Here is a 17,597-nt window from a genome sequence, read left to right as displayed (position 1 = left end):
AGTCTTGCATTTGTTTTTATTTGTAACCTACTCTGGAATTGCAGTTGCAATGAAGAATAGATAATAAATATTTTAAATAAAAAATACATTACAGTTTTGTGTCACAGTTTGAAAGTTAGGAAATTTAAACAGATGAATTAATGCAGTTTTTAAATTTCAACCTATTTATGTTGAGAATTCTAATTCATAGACTATGTTTGCAGAATATTTAGTACAAAGGAATCTACTGAGATATTTTTTATCAAGAAAGCAAAACTACTTTCTCATGGGTATATGAAATTCCAAAACTATGATTTACCACTGTTTTCATCTGCAGTTCCATCTAACTGAGGTATAGATAGGCTTGCCAGAAGCAAATTGTTTTCACTCCAGTCCATATCATCTTCTGAAGTGCCTTCATCTTCAGTTGAGCTCTGGTTCCTACTTCTGCCCAATGACCTGGAAGTGCAATTTATTTCAGGTATATAAAAACCTTTGGTCAGCCACTTGAGAGTTTACTGGTTATGGTGTTAATACATGATACTTTGCTTGGAAAGGAAGGATACAAAGCATTTGAACGTTGCTTACTAAAAATGAACATTAACTTATTACACTACAGAATGTGGTCTAATACAATATTTTAAAGACAGTCATTAAACTGTATTTCAAACTGACAGGATGCAAAAGTGAATAATCATAGAGTGGTTTCTTCCCCTGAGAATACGAAAATATTTCATGAAAATCACAGTAGGGTTAAAATTTCAAGAGATTGAAATCCACCCACCAGTGGATCTTCAGAGTGCCAATACACTCTTACATCAGATTATACTGAATGAGCCTGTTGTTGATTCCATTTTCGTCACAGGACTTCTCCCCCCTGGACTTGCATTTTATCCTGCTTCCGAAATCCTACTTTCCCCTAAAATTTCCACCACTCTTCTGTTACAAGCATGCTACTGTGAGTTTGTGTTCCAGACCCTGATTCCAATATATCTGTTTCTTGTTGCCTTCTTATTTGAACCAAGTATGGGTGCTCCCATCTCCAACAGAGGGCTCATCCTCTTATTTAGAGGGCTTCCTTTAGAGGGCTCATCCTCTTATTTATTTCCCCAAACTGCTCACTCAGATAGCAGGATATGTGGCCTGAAAATTCCTCTCCTTCCCCTGCATCTCTCAGCGATCGTCACTGTAATTTCTCATCAAGTCCACACCTCCCCACCCCCGCCAGTGCTTTTGTTTTATCTCTCCATGCTGAGAAACCTGATTTCTTGCTGGTGGGGCTTCCTGTAACAACTTACACAGACACAGCAGCACTGTTCCTTCCTCCTCACATTAATATAACGTACCCATTCAGTAGAATTCTGGAGCAGTCACTGCAGAACACACTTACAAATCTCTCTCGTTCCATTCAAGCTCTGGTAGTCTAGTAACCCTTGGGGTTTTCTATCTGCCTGCTCATTTGAGCCACATGAAATTATATCACCAATCACATTTCTTGTCCAATAAACACCTTTCTTCATAGTATACTGGAGTCTGGACACCCACATTGATTTTCTTTATTAAGTATGAGAACTTCAGTCTAGGTTAGTTAGTACCATTTCCTCCAGAGCTATTCAACAAACAGAAGATACCTTCTTTTTGCATTCACGTCATTAGGACTGCTGTCCCATCGTTGGGACATTAGCAAGCTGAGCTCCATTTCTTCCTTTTCAATTTGTGGTTCATTTTCTTCATCATCACTGTTCTGGGGATTTCTACAGCTTCCAGAGGAGAAGTGTTGTGATAAAGTACCATGTCCTCCAATTGCGTATCCATCATCCTCCAACCCAGCCAAGAGATGTATCATGGCTTGATCAGCACTACTGTCCACTGAAAGAAAAAGAAAAACAAATTCAGACATAGCCTATATCTTAAAAAGTTCAAGATTATCTTTGTGATGTGTTCTCTTAAATAACCTATATTTTCCATGTACAGATTGAACACAATATTTTAAAAGCAAATATTAGACAAACAAAACGTTTTACAGTATCTTCTTTTTGATGCCCTTGTCCTTTGAGAATCTTACTAGTTTTTGATAATTTCTCACTTTTGCAGTGTATATTTTAATTTCAAGCTTCCAAAGGGAAGTGGTTTTGCAGAGCACTAGGGCTCAAAGGCTCCTCTTTTCAATCAGTAACAGAACACCACTACTGATGAACAACTAAACTAAAAATACTTTACAGAAATCTAATTTTTGGAGTAAACTCAGTTTAGACAAACTGCATGGACCATATTGAAGAATAACCTATTATTGTGGGGAAAAAGAATATATTTATATTGTACTTACTGAACACCGGGGTCTTATTCAGTCTCTGAGATGAGGATTGAAAATGCTGACTATTTTCCATGATGTTCAAAATAGCTTCTTCATTAATAAGCGCCTCCTCCTCCTTATACTTCCTGTTGGACTCCTCTAAAAATGAGATTTAAAACTCTGCACATGAGCTGCCAACACATTTCCCCCACAAAAGTAGTCGCTGAAGACTAATAAACATATTAACATATCCAAATTAGTTGAACAAGATTTTCAGAAGATAGTTAGAGACTTGTGCTAGTTGAGATGCATAAGTTTATACAACCTACAGAGTCTGAAAGAGATAGGAATTGATGGTGGCAAGACTTTTCTTAATACAATTTGAGCAAACTCAGTTGTGGTTATTTAAAACCGTTTTTAATGGAACTCGCAGCAGATCAATACATTTCCAAAGGGTACCTTCTCCTTTCACAAGTTGTCACTTCCCAGGCATTTTGCTCAGAAGAAGTGGCAGAAGATTACATGAGCATAAGAAGAGCCTGCTAGATCACGCCAATGACCCATCTAGTCCAGCATTGTGTTCTCATGGTGGCCAACCAGATGCCTATGGGAAACCTGAAAGTAGATCTTTCTGCACTTGAGAACAGAGGGGTGCAATTCAGATCTCCTCTTCCCAGCAATTTATGGAAAGAGAATAGAGTTTTTGGGAGAGGGTGGGGCACAAGGATGTGCACTAAACCTCTCTTTTCTTCAAAAGTTTCTCTCCCCCCCCCCACCCCTGCCCCAAAAAACTATTGGGGAAAGCAAATGCAGAAGGTAACTCTTCCTTGGTGCCACTTCTCACCATCACCACACCCACAGAAACAGTGAAATGCAAGCATGCAGGGGGAGAAATGTTCTTTCTGTGCCTTTTTCTCTCTCTCTCCATCTCTTCACTTTTGCTTTTCTCAGCTGTTTTATGACACAGAAAAGAACAGAGAATATTGTAGACAGAGATGCAAAGGTAAAGATTATTCCTTGTGCATTCTTCTATGTCTCTTTCTCCTCCTTTGCTCAGTTTTGCCATAAAAGTAATTCCAGCTAGGATGTACTCATGTAAGGTGAGCTGTATTTGACTTAAAAGCCAACTGTATTAATACTACTAACCTTTGCTGAGTTCTTTATCTCTGTGTACTTCTACCATATTTGCTGGTGAACATGGAACAACTTTAGGAGATTGTACCTCAGAATGTAGCGTCAACTCTGCAGAGAATTCCTGTGATCCATTACTGTAGTCCAGTGATCCAGATAATGTCCTTATTAATAAATAAATAAAAACTTTTAAAATGACTGTACAACTCACAAATAAAAACAAGAGTAACAGCTAAATGAACGCTTACACAGAGAGATCACTTTGCTTGAGGATTTCTTTAAGCCTCTTCTGAAAGATTTTTTCACTTTCTGTTGCAGTTACAAATCCACGATCTTTAATTAAGGGGGGAAAGTTATACAGGATGGTTAATACAGCAACAAAGAAAAGACTACTGAATTCCTAAATAAGAAACTGAAACCTCTTAGGCATTCTATTAACAATTAGTACCCTTCTCTTTACGTATTTTTTCTAATACTTTTAAGCTCAGAGCAAGCAACGTAGTCTGAATTTCAAGCAGCTATGAGCCAATTTTAAAAAGGTTGTCTTCTTTTTACCATGCTTTTTATATAGTTATAAAAATATTGTAAGGAATATAATCTGTTGATTATATCCAAATTTGCTGTTCTACTAATTAAGTTTCTCCCACTCACAGAAGGCTGTTTCCAACTTAAAGGAAGAGCACTGTGTGTAAAAACTGACTCTAAATCTAGAGGAATTCTTCTGTTTGCACAAACATTCTCAAAAACATTTGTAATCACCTACTACTTGATGCCGCAACTGATTGTAGGAACCTAGAGCACTATCAAATCATAGCTTGTGGGATCACTTTCAGTTGCTGCAGCCCAAGGATGTGAATGGGATGCTTGCAGTGTTGGGACTGACTTACATGCTCTCTCAATTGTTGCCCATAAGATCTGGTAAAATCTAGGAGGGGATTGATGGTATCAGTGATCAATGCCTCACAAAGGAATGGAAATACACATACAGTGGTGCCTCGCAAGACGAAATTAATTCGTTCCGCAAGTCTCTTCGTCTTGCGAGTTTTTCGTCTTGCGATGCACGGTTTCCCATAGGAATGCACTGAAAATCAATTAATGCGTTCCTATGGAAACCGCCTTCAGACCAGGTCCGGGGACAGTCTGTCCCCCGACCTCTTCTGAATGCACCCCCAGCATTTTAAAAAACCCCGGGACAGCAGAGGACTTCTCCGCTGTCCGGGGCGATCTTAAAATGCTGGCGGGCGGCATTTTAAAATCGCCCCGGGACAGCGGAGGACTTCTCCGCTGTCCGGGGCGATTTAAAAGCCCCTGGGAAGGCAGGCAGGGGGGACAAAGACTTTTGCCCCCCGCCAGCCTTCAGAAGAGGTCCAGGACCTCTTCTGAAGGCGGGCAGGGGGCGAAAGTCTTTGCTCCCCCCCGCCTGCCTTCAAAAGCCGTCCGGGACAGCGGAGAAACGTGCTGCCTTTCTCTGCTCTCCCGGGAAGGCAGGCAGGGGGGAGCAAAGACTTTTGCCCCCCGCCCGCCTTCAGAAGAGGTCCAGGACCTCTTCTGAAGGCGGGCGGGGGGCGAAAGTCTTTGCTCCCCCCCCCCGCCTTCAAAAGCTGTCCTGGACAGGCTTCGCGGACCTCTCCGCAAGCAGCGGGAGCGCTCCCGCTGCTTGCAGAGAGTTGCCAGCATGCCGAAGCCTGCGCGCGCTGAGATCAGCGCGCCCAGGCTTCGCGGCCCCGCCGCCCGGCTTCGGAGCATCGTTCGGAAGCCGGGCGGCGGGAGGAGGTGTTCCCTCCCCGCCGCCCGGCTTCGGAGCATCGTTCGGAAGCCGGGCGGCGGGAGGAGGTGTTCCCGCCCTGCCGCCCGGCTTCGGAGCATCGTTCGGAGCATCGTTCGGAAGCCGGGCTGCGGGGGGAGGTGTTTCCGCCCCGCCGCCCGGCTTCGGAGCATCGTTCGGAAGCTGGGCGGCGGGGGGAGGTGTTCCCTCCCCGCCGCCCGGCTTCGGAGGAGCCTTCCGAAGCCCGCGGTGGGTGGAGGTGTTCCCGCCCCACCGCCCGGCTTCGGAGGAGCCTTCCGAAGCCCGGCGGCGGGTGGAGGTGTTCCCGCCCCACCGCCCGGCTTCGGAGGAGCCTTCCGAAGCCCGGCGGCGGCGGGAGGAGGTGTCCCCGCCCCGCCGCCAGGCTTCGGAGGAGGTCCGAGGACAGTGGGGAAGACGCACTGCGCTTCCCCGCTGTCCCGGAGATTTCTCTATGGGCTGTCGTCTTGCGAAGCAAGCCCATAGGGAAATTCGTTTTGCGAAGCGCCTCCAAAACGGAAAACCCTTTCGTCTAGCGGGTTTTCCGTCTTGCGAGGCGTTCGTCTTGCGGGGCACCACTGTAAAACCTTGAAAAAAGAGTCTCAAGTGGATTCTGTTGTTTGGAGAGCTTATGCCCAGCTTAGGCTGGTTTGCCAGCTATGGCCATTCCTGGAACAGGTAGCCTGGCCTCAGTTGTCTATCTTCTGGTTATTTCTCATCTGGACTACTTTATTGCATTGTGTGGGGGGGGGGGGCGCTGTCCTTGAAGGTGGTCTGAAGATTGCAGCAAGTGAGGCTGGTAAGTGGGGCAATCTGATGGGACCATGTGTTAGCAGTCCTGAAACTGTTGCACTGACTAATTAACCATTTTTAAATTAATCAACAAACCAGGCACTACTTACTTGAGCAGCAGCTTAAATAAAGAATGTAAAGTTTACTATCATGATGTCTCCATTAATTTTTTTAACTACAGTACTGTATTAGAAGAAGAATGGGAAAGCTTCTTGACTTTCTGATTGCTATGATAAAATTAACAACCCAACAAGCAGCAAATGCTTAATTGAGTACTGACCCATCAAACATACCTGCCCAGGAATTGTGACTGAGAAATAAATATGTAACAACAACAACAACAACAGCAACAACAACAACAACTTTGCCCTGTGAGTTACCTTGTGAGTTAGGAGGACTAATTTGAGAGGACTCATTGTTTTCTCTACGCCGTTGTTTCTCATCATCCCATATCGCCTGCAAACCTGGGTTCCGACCAACTTGGGCTGGAAAAAGTGAAAAATACAGCAAATTCAACAGGAGTGTCAAGCTAACTAAAATGTAAACTGCAAAACCTCTTGTTTGTACAATCTATGCTGTTTGCAAGAATTAACCTGACTACTGTGGTGAGGGGGTGCTATGTTGCTGCCCTCCCAATAGCAGCATTGCTGCTGTTTACCATAATGCTGTGGGAGTAAGGTAGGACACTGTCTTCAGTACCAGAGTGGCTCAGCTAGCGTATCTGTCCCTGCACCTTCCCAGTAAGTGGCAGCAATGCCACTGTTGGGAGGGTAGCGGCGTAGCACCCCGCCACCCCATTCCTGCCTTCACCTTGTGTCAATTGTTTATATAATCCCTTCAGTTATATTTACTTACTAGGTTAACTGTAACTTAGAGGTTTTAAATACCACTTTGGATGCATTGGGCTATGCCAGCCTTCCTTTTCTGCTGGCTGGGGCTGATGGGAGCTGCAGTCCAAAATATCTGGAGGAACAGCTCGGGAAGATTGTGCTAAGCACACATAAAAAACAAACTTGTTAATGTCCTAAATGATTACACAAAGCAAAATTGTTTACCTTCAATATCCAATCTGTTTAAAATATCAGCAGCCACTGCATCTACTTCCAGTTCACAGGTACTCTGTGGTTCAACACCCTCCAGTATCAAAGAACTGCAATTATATTAAAATTAAAGGATTATTAAAATATGGTACTTTCCCACTAAAATTATATTCTCTTAAATTCTATTAGTAGGAAAAATAACTAACTGAATATTAAATCACAATTTATCTTAAATAGTCTGAACATTTTAAAGTCATGATATTTATGCCATAGTTAGATGGTAGGCAGAGGCACATTAGTCATGCACCCTGAATGAACTTGTATGCAAATCATCACCTGTTCCCTACCTTAATGGCACTGAGAGAAAGAGACTCATTTTACCTAAACAGCCCCACTGAAAGAAAGTATCTATAGAGATTTGCAGGCAGCTCGGGGCAGAATATACAAGCAAGTTAGGTTCAGAATATGTCCCATGCGATAAATACAGCTACCGTATTTTTCACTCTATAAGACACACATTTCTCCCTCCAAAAATTAAGGGGAGCGCTCCCGCCACGCTCTGGAGGCTTCGCGTTGCTTTCGCTGAAGGGTAGGTGCCCCTTCAGCTAAGCGGGAGGAGAAATCGTAGGGGCTCAGTTTCTCCTGCTGCTTCGCTGAAGGGGCGCTGCGCAGAGAAGGGAGAATTTTTTTTCTTGTTCTCTTCCTCTAAAACAAGGTGTGTCCTATAGAGTGAAAAATACGGTAAGTCAGGGTGTATTTAAATAAGTGGTTTGTGAATGTACCGAAAGGGAGAGACAGATTCATGTGTTCATGAAATATAGGCAAGATTTGTATTTTTATTGTGTTTGATGTTTTATTGTACTTGTATATATATGTGGAGGTGTAGATATCAGTATGCAGCCACATGTGCTTTACTTTTCCTGACCTGTAATGTTTCCTGACCCATGTGAAGATGTTTTATGACTCTTTGATTGCTGTGTTTGAACTACTATATAAACTTTGTTCTGAAGTGCCTCGGGGCAAACCTTCTGAACTGGCACATTGAGCTGAGTAAGCTCTGTCCTACTGCAATAGCTATAATAAATGCTGGATCCCTAAATCTGGATGCTGGACTTGGAAATAGTTTCCTTGGGTCCGTTGTTTATTCAAAAGGTGGTTGTTCCTCAACTGGGTAATGAACAAGGTGGTGTAGAGGTGAATTCTTACCATACAGGGATTGCGCCTAAAGTCAAAATTGTGTATAGTCAAAACACATTGGGTTCAGCAGTGAGTGGGATTGCCAAAGTAATGTTTCCCAGAACCCCACCCCTTACTTTATATTTATTTTTTGCCACTGGTGTAAAGCTGAATGCACACAAGTGAAATGTGCATAAGTTGAAGACTTACTGTATTTAGTAAATCCTGTTTGGTCAGAACCATATTCTTAACCATGGCTTAACTGGGCCTATCTGTGCTTCCTCCATCCAGCCACCTTTGTCTTGAATCAATCCACCAGTGATAGCAAGTAGACACTGAACCGGGGCAAATATTTATTTTTCTCACATTTCATGTGTTAATTAGCCAACCAATGCCTGGACTTGTATACTTTCAACTATTTTTTAGTCAGTGACCACTATTAATAACATAATTATCAACAGCTATACTTTTAGCATTTCCTTTTCTTTTGACATTACTGTTTACAATTTCCCCCAAATATGCATATATTTCTGTACCTCAGGGTAACACTTCAAGCCTCTGATGAAGTGGAATGCAGTCCATGAACGCTTATGCCATAACTATTTTTTAGACTAAGTGGTCTCAAGACTATTTAGAGAGATATATATTCAGAGATGCTAACCTTGGTATTTGATTGTTTTCCCATTGAAGAAGGGTTCTGGTAGCAGAATGTCCTGACAAACTGTATTTATAAGATCCACTTTCTTCTAATACATCACCTACAAACAGATAACAGTAGATAAGCTTTCAGGTACTGTGAACTATTATTATTCTAAACATTTATTTTGAAAGTGATTTTTGTTGTTGTTTCTTTAACAAAACATTCATATTCCACTTGCATTGTGAATGAAGTCAGAATCCTATAACAAAAATAAATGCAAAATCAGTTTAAGAAAGGGTGCTTGAGAAAATACAAGAGCATCAGTAGGTATATGATTCTGAATACCAGCTGCTGGGGAAACAAGTGGGGAAAATATTATTATGCTCAGGTCCAGCTTGTGGGCTTCTCATAGGCATCTGGTTGGCCACTGTGATAACAGGATGCTGGAATAGATAGGCCTTTGCTCTGATCCAGCAGGATATGTCTTATGTTCTTAAAACTCTAATCCCATTTGTTTGCCCTGTGACCTTTTCAGATTCAGAGAACATTGGGCGTAGCATAAGTAGAAGAAAACCTACTAATACTTTCCAACAAAGTTTGAGCTTCTAGGGCCTTAGCTTTTATTTGCTTGGGTCACGTATTTTATTTGCTCTCAATACTCTGTTCCACAGATTGGTCCCTAACCAAATGCCCATTAGTATAACTCAACTGTCCTCTCACAACAGTACTAGTTTCCTGTTGCCTGATAAAAGAAGTATGGTTTTGGAAGAGATTAATCTGAGCCAGACATTTCTGTCAGAGAATTTGAAGCGGTCGCAATCTAGCAGTTGGGGTAAATTTTATATTTCTGAGGTTTTAAGTATCTGAGGTTTAATTTGTTTTTTAAATGTTTATTTTTATCGTTGTTAGATGCTTTGAGATTTCGATAGTGAAAAGCAGGGTGTATTTTTTTTTTTAAAAAAGTAAAATAAATAAGGGCTAAACCTGCTCTCCCAGTGTTGAAAAATAGTGTCACGGTAGAGAGTCAAAGATAATTATTGACATTCATGGAAGGAGGAGCTTGAGAAATGTTAACAAGGTCCTACAGAGGAAAGGGGAAATGTCTGTGTACACACATTGCCTCAATCATATACAGTTTCATTATCAGTGGTGTGAAGGCCCAGGGAGTAAATGGGACTCCCCACATTTTTCCAGTTTTTGCTGGTTTGTTTCTGGAAAGTGGGAGAAACAAGGCAGAAGGAAAGTTGCCACTGTGCAAACTCAGAAGTGGAGCTGATACAGCACTCCTGCCAGTGCATTGCACAACACTAATTTCCAAATATCTGGCTTCTCCCAGTCAGGGAGTAAGCACTGCCACTACACCCAACTGTCTGCTACTGCCTATGACAGATTCCCTAAAGCAGAGGCTCCCCCATATATATGCACTAAATGCTTTTTTGCCTGCTGGCTATGTTCCTGGAGCTGGGGTGGTGAGGATGTACAAAGAATGTGTCAGCATCTGTGGTAGGGCTGACAGGAGTGTTCCAGCTTCCTCCTCATGTATTCAGTTAATGCATGAGATGGTTGTTGTCTTATCAGTCTTACAACAAATGTAGGGCAGCTGTACAATCTAAATAGCACAACTTTGTGAATAAGCATAGAAAATTACTAGCCTGAAAACAGAATAGCCTGCTGAATCATCCCACTGCATTCCTTTTTAATGTACAGTGGTGCCTCGCAAGACGAAATTAATTCGTTCCGCGAGTTTTTTCGTCTTGCGATTTTTTTCATCTTGCGAAGCACGGTTTCGGAAAAGTTTTGGAAAAGCTTCAAAAATCACCAAAGTCTTCAAAAACCTCAAAAAGGCTACCACACCGCGTGCTATGAGTTGCTCCTCGAAGTCAAGTCGCAACTGTATTAACGGTTTTAAGAAAAAGGAAACAAACTTGCAAGACGTTTCCGTCTTGCGAAGCAAGCCCATAGGGAAAATCGTCTTGCGAAGCAACTCAAAAAACCAAAAACCCTTTCGTCTTGCAAGTTTTCCGTCTTGCGAGGCATTCGTCTTGCGAGGTACCACTGTATTTTACTTCTTTTTCACATGTAATAAACATAAACTAAAATAATCTAAAATACGATAAACAACAATGATAGCAGCTAGTCTGTCATTTATTGTGAAAAGTGTAACAGCATCTTAAAGTTGGAACCACTACTTAGAACCGATTTATAATGCCTATTTAAAGCCTCTAATCCAATAGGTCTCTACCAGTGTTTCCATAGGTTTGGGGAGGTCATCTCGATTGATCATCACATCTCATATGGGAGCATTTCTATGCTAGGTGTGGAGGAGGGGGCTTCTCTCCTCTAGCTGCCTACCTGGTGTCTATCCTAGGCACAGAGGAAAAATGAAGCAATTCACCATATTCAGCTGCATGGAATTCCTTGTCATATATGGCTGCTGGCTAATGCTTAAATAGGAGGCTACAGTAGTTCCAATGTAGCTCTGTATATGCCAGCTAACTTCCTATCATCACAAAAATAACCCTAAGAGAACCCCAAGCTGAATAAATTGTCTCTAAATTCAAACTACATCTCTACACATTACGTGGTATACCAACAGTGAAGAATAGTATGGAAAATACATCATTTATTAGAAAGGCAGAATCAATTATCATATCTTGTGTCACACAAAGTCTATTCCAGAGATTTGTCAAAAACTGCTAAATAATGTTTATGAATTGGAATTGCATACCTTTTTTCTTCGCCTTTCTAAACTTGACAGCAGCCAGGTTTATTAGATTCATTCCATACAAGTTGTAATCTATAAAGAGCTGGAGGAGGTAGGGAATATGAGCTTCATGAGGTTGATAGTTTTTATTCATTATGGCTCCACCTTGTAGAAGCTCACACACTCTAAAATGGGAAAAAGTTAGAAATGAAACATATTACCATATTATTTAAATATAATGCTGGTTTAAATATAGCTGGTTGAAATATAACGCTGATCAATACTGAAACACAAGCCAAAAGTACAAAATATACTTTTTCTAGCACACAGAATTATAGCTAAACAGTCAAATTTTTAGGCACTAAAAACATGTTCCAAAGAGCCAATTTACATGTGTTATATTTGCAGGAGCAGATATTAAAAGAAGCTGTTTGCATCTGTTTAAGCCAGAAGTTCCCAAACTATGATCCAGGAGCCACCAGTGATCCACAGATTAGAATTAGAAGCAGCAGCTTCTAAATTGTCTTTAAAGGCAGCCACTGGCAGAGTGCAATATTGAAAGGTAACAGGGAAAGTGTTATTTTCTAAAGTAGACACATCATATTTTTACTACATTACCTTTTCACCATAGCAGGATTATAAAGGTAGATCTTCATAAATTGTCTTTCTTTTTCATGGTAACCATAAAAAGGTCTGGAAAACAAATATTCAGTAAGGTGTAATGTTATTGTTTGTCCCATGATCTGTATGCTGAACAACCCTATTGTAGTAAATGGCAGTTCAGCACTTTAGACCTTCCACTAAGCTCCAGATTTGGATATCCTCTGTGCATCATAACTATGGCTGTTTGCTAGTCCTACATGAGGGGCATTTTATCATCCAAAAACTATGTAGTAAATGGACCAGAGTGAATCACAGGACTTGAAAGGTAAGACTTTGCTTACTAACACAATCCTAGATGGCTTTAAAACAAATCTTTCGCATATGGTTCTCAAACTATCCAGGAAATATTACAAAAGCTTACCAAAATATAGTATGTTAAAGAATATAGCACAAGTGTACTGGAAACCTGTGTAGTCAATATATTTAATTATTTTGTTTAATAAATTTATAGCCCACTAAAAAAAAATCTTCAGAGAAAGAAAAGTTGGGGTTGAATTAAACTCAGGACATCAAATTTACATGGCAACTAAACTGGTGAGAGAGTGGGAATTGAAATGACTTACTGGGAGGGGGAAAGTTGTTCTATTCTGTGTATAAGGATACTAACAAGTATTGTCAACTCAAAACCTTTGCAGGAGTATTTTTAATACACCTTTTTTCAAGTTACAAGAAGGGAGATTCTGACTAAACATTGGGAAGAACTTTCTGACAATAAGAATTGTTTGAGAGTGCAACGTACTCCCCCAGTTGCAAATTCTCCTTCATGGCCATCTGTCATGGATACTTTAGTTGAGAGTCCTGCATTTAAGGAGGTTGGACTAGATGATTCTCAGGATCCCTTTCAACTCTACAATTCTATGATTCTAAATCCTTTATTAACTAACAGTGCTTTATAACCTGAATACCTTATAAGTTTCTTTAAAGTTTGTCAACAGCAACTCACGCCCCACAACCCACCAAATTAAAAAGGGATAATAAAGTAATACTTACATTCCATATACTAGTGACACTTTGAATACATGCTGAACAGAAGAGGATGGATTTCCTAAAGCTACATTCAGTGCTCGGTCAATGCTGAATGCCAAATGACGCAGATAATGTTCTGCCAGCTGCCCATAACCATCATATGGCACATACAGGTAAGGAAAAATACCATGTAAATGGAGGCAAGTCTTCTGACCTAGAGAACCAGATACCAATATTTGAGAATCATAAAACTGGAAGATTCCAGAAAGTTGTCAAACCTATTTGTCAAAACAATTACTATGATTCACTAACTTTCAAGGCAAATAATAAAAAACCTAATTAATTCTATTGAAAGTAACCTATAAACATAGATTCATGAGTATACGTGAGATATGAACACCTTAAAGAAGGTGGATAGTTCATAGAAACAGGTTTACTGTGTGGCCTGTTTTTCATCAACTTTGAAGTCTACACAATAGTATTTCTGTTTGTTTCTATGAAATTTCTAACAATGCAAAATTTACAATCCTTCTTATTCATCCTAACAGACCTAGAGCACCAAACAAGGATGTCTACTGTCCCAAATCCTCTTTGCAAATGCAATAGAGGCATTAGTTCAAAAACATAAAGTGGCTCCTGGATTTCAAAGTATAAACACAAATGATATGAAACATATTGCCAATCAGTCTTTTTGCTGATTATGTGCTATTAACACTTTGAACTTCATACTGACATTTTCAGCACTGAAGTCACTGCTTTCAGCACTGAAGACTGCTTCCATAAGGTGGGTGGTTTAAAAATAATTATGCAACGTTCGTTATCTTTTGTATTAATTTATCACTTTTAGTGCAGAAGCACTTGCAAAAATCAATTTCATACTTGACTTTGAAATTCAGCAGCTTTCAATACATTGCTATCATTATAACTAAGATTATTTTATAAATAGGTGATAAACTTCGATCCCTTGTTAAAAGGCTTAAGGAAAGAAAAAATGTCTGGAAAATATTGTCCTGACTGGGTAGGAATTCAACATGGCATAACTTTGGCCTGAGATTCAAGTGGCACCTTTTCTCAGTCAGGTTGTACTAGGAAACAGAGTAGCAGCCCATTCAATTAGAATGGGCCCTCACTTTTTTTTGCAGGGGAGGGGAACCAAATAATCATTATTCAAGGACTTAATCTTCAAAGTGTTCCTTGCAGCGCTTATGGAAATAGTGCAAAACTCAAAGGCTGGAAACATTTTCTACTTGAAGGTGGTACCAGAATCTAGCCCTGGATGAAAATTTAATTCAGCAATGTAAACTAGTGAAAGAAGAATACCAAAACATGGCTTCTTGGCTATGTGGTCCCTGTTTATCTATGTTAATTCACAAGATGGAGAGATATGGATGCTGCTCTGATTGTTTTGACAAACCATCTTTGTATGGCTATGGGTGGCATTATTTGGAGTAGACCAATGTAACTAATAGACCTTAGTCATATACAATACTTTTCAATGGCAGTACTATATATTTTAACTGTATAGGGAAAATACATGAATATAAGTTTATGCATTTTTATGCCATGTTATTTCAAAGGAAAATTACCATATTTTCCTTATTAGGAAGCATTAAAACATTAAATAAAACATATATCCATAAACCTAATTAAAACAAAATTAGCCAGTCCAGAATGACAACAGAGTAGGTCAGGGAATTTCATATACAAAAAGACCTCATAGATACATACATAGAAAAATTATTGCTCATATACTCAATTTTCCTGTTTAATTCCATGACACTATCACAGATTTTGGAAAAATCCAAATTTGCTATCAGGCACGTGAGAATTCCCTCCTCACTGCAGGAAAATGTTACCATATGCATGTGTGCCAGTGAGTCTGTTCCTTCCTCCCAAGGGACCAACAGATATAATCAGCTCCGTGAGAATGAAAAAGGGATGGGGGCGGGGTTGTTTGTGTTTGTTTGCTTTACCTTATCTGCAGGTGAGTGGGTGGGAGAACTGTAAAACTGAACAATTCCAAAATTGTACACTGCATTGACAAAAAGGCAGTGAATGAATCCAACCAATCAAACTATAACCATTAAGATAAACGTGTAAGACATGTTAGCAACATAATAGGAATGACCTGAAATCACAAGATTTTAAAGCATTTCCTTGTTGTGGCTGCTACTTGGTATCAAGGGATCCTTTTTTTCTAAGTAAACAGCAATTATAGTAGTACTCCCTGTAGGGCTGGGGGTGGGAATATCTGAGGTGCTAACAGTTTTGATTCTCTACTAAACTACAATCCAGAGCTTTATATGTATAGCTGAAAACCATGGCTGGAGTGAGGAATCAATATTTTTTGGTACAGCAGCTTGTAGAAACAAAGAGGCAAATAAAAATTCAGTGTAAGATTTGGAGAAGAAGTTTCAGAAAAAATCTTGACCACAGAATCAAGAATCAGGCCATTCACACTGCTTAAACAAGGAGGGAGGGAGGAGAGAGAGAGAATTGACCTCATATATACTACCCAAACTTCGAGTGAAGGCAAGTTAGCAATGTAACAAAAAACAAATAAAACTCCTTTGGCATGTGGCTGCAGTTTGGTAAAAGCAAAGGATAGCATTCTACCAATTTAGTGGGGTTTTTTGCCATGCATAGGATTTATACATAGGCCAAATGACTGATAATAAAATGCAAGCCAAGGTTAAAGTAAATACTGACTATAGTACCACTTTCTCAAGAATTTAAAACTACTTTTCTCTACTTGTTTATTTCTTATTATAAATTATTAAACTGGAATACACATTTCTATTACAAGCTAGTTAATCTTTTTTAGTTTCTTATTGTATGAAAATAGTATTAAATCAGTAAAAGCAACACCAAGGGCTACTTCTATATTATACAGCAGTAAATTTATGTTTACCAGCATGTGTACAAGGGTGGGAGGAGAGACCAGCTGAGTCCAACTTCAGCTCCCTGGCGTATACAGCCATATCATATGTACAGTGGAAGCATACATTTGCTGCAAACACTCATTACATTTTTAGATGTACATGTAAAATGCTTTACATACACATGCAAACATATAATTGGTGCAGCAATGTATTTGATGCGCATTTTCCCATTATTTTGTTGTGTCCAATATAACACAGTAATCCTGGAAAGAAAATCTTTTCTCCTACGTAAATGAACACTTCAGCATTTACCTGATTTTTCCAAAATCAATGAAAATTCCAACACAAATATATTTGTTTTTCATTAAAACATGTTTCAAACAATATATATATATATTCAACTGGCTTTAAAGTGGGTACCGGGCAAGCATTTCTGAAGAGGGATTCAACAACTGGAGTGCCACTGCCCAAAATGCGCACCCTCCAGCAACCACCAGTTGCATATCATTTGGTGAGGGCACCTGGAAAAGGTCCTTCAGAATCTGGCTAAGTATATATGGGAGGAGATAATTCAGGTCACCTTGCCATAGCCATTTAGAGTTTTAAAGGTTAAATCAGCACTTTGAATTATTATTAAAATTTCTGTGCCCCCCTGGGAAGAGCATTCCACAAACGGGGAGCCACTGCAGAAAAGGCCTGTTCTCATGTTGAGACCTCTCGTGGAGGCACACGGAAAAAGGGCCTCAGATGATGATTGAATTGGACCTGGAAACAGAGTTGAAGTCAGTGCAAATGAAGAAGTACTGATGTAATTTGGTCATGTTAACCAGTCTCTGTTAAAAACCTTACTGCCTGGTTTGGAGGCACCTTAATTTTTCAGACCATTTTCAATGGCAGTTCCACATATAAGACAATACAGTAACCCAAGACATGTATTCCCCTTTACTAGCTATTGCACTGGATTAGTCATGGAATATGTGGCACAGTTCTTATCCCCACCTTCTCATGATACAGTGGATCTTCAAGAAAATAAGTCCCTTTACTTTATTGACCCTGCTGTGCAGGGAGGGCAGCAGCCGATGGAACAAAATTCCCTCTTCACCAGGATTGTTGTTTGCCTCCGTACCTCAGAGCTGCTACCTTTGCTACCCTTCTCCCTTACTATTCTCACCCTACTGCTACTAGAAGGTGTTTGTTGCTAATGTGTCATGTGCTATACAGGACATAAAAAAGTTTTATGGTCTTTGCACTATACAGGTGTCTAGACTCTAGACATAGTGAATAGCACAAGGTCAGAGAGAAGTATGCAGACGAGGACAACCAAGATGATCAAGGGTCTGGATACCAAGCCTTATGAGGAACAGTTGAAGGAGCTGGGTACCTTTAGCCCATAAAAGAAGAGACTGAGAGGAGATATGATAGCCATCTGGTTTACTGCAATGCACTTGTGCTCAGTCTAGGAGCTGCACTTGTGTTCAATCTAGGGGCTGCAGTTAGTGCAGAATGCTGCAGCACAGTTGCTAACAGGAGTGAGACCTTCTTCTGTTC

General features: G+C 40.3%; 1 protein-coding gene across 1 annotated transcript in view; it reads right to left on the bottom strand.

Moving 5' to 3' along the window:
* The window catches only part of REV3L (REV3 like, DNA directed polymerase zeta catalytic subunit), a 59,846-nt gene that overhangs the window by 38,144 nt on the left and 4,105 nt on the right, over positions 1 to 17,597 (bottom strand). Inside the window, exons 2-12 of the mRNA XM_028723189.2 lie at positions 13,192 to 13,381; positions 12,157 to 12,231; positions 11,563 to 11,723; positions 8,856 to 8,952; positions 7,034 to 7,128; positions 6,359 to 6,463; positions 3,652 to 3,736; positions 3,419 to 3,567; positions 2,306 to 2,431; positions 1,611 to 1,848; positions 299 to 438 (exon numbers count right to left, since the gene is read on the bottom strand). Of these exons, the coding sequence (XP_028579022.2) occupies positions 299 to 438; positions 1,611 to 1,848; positions 2,306 to 2,431; positions 3,419 to 3,567; positions 3,652 to 3,736; positions 6,359 to 6,463; positions 7,034 to 7,128; positions 8,856 to 8,952; positions 11,563 to 11,723; positions 12,157 to 12,231; positions 13,192 to 13,381 (1,461 nt within the window). The remainder of the gene's footprint in view (positions 1 to 298; positions 439 to 1,610; positions 1,849 to 2,305; positions 2,432 to 3,418; positions 3,568 to 3,651; positions 3,737 to 6,358; positions 6,464 to 7,033; positions 7,129 to 8,855; positions 8,953 to 11,562; positions 11,724 to 12,156; positions 12,232 to 13,191; positions 13,382 to 17,597) is intronic.

The sequence above is a fragment of the Podarcis muralis genome, chromosome 3 (assembly GCF_964188315.1).
Source record: "Podarcis muralis chromosome 3, rPodMur119.hap1.1, whole genome shotgun sequence".
In the NCBI taxonomy this organism is placed as follows: domain Eukaryota; kingdom Metazoa; phylum Chordata; class Lepidosauria; order Squamata; family Lacertidae; genus Podarcis; species Podarcis muralis.
This window is presented reverse-complemented; position numbering and strand designations above follow the sequence as displayed.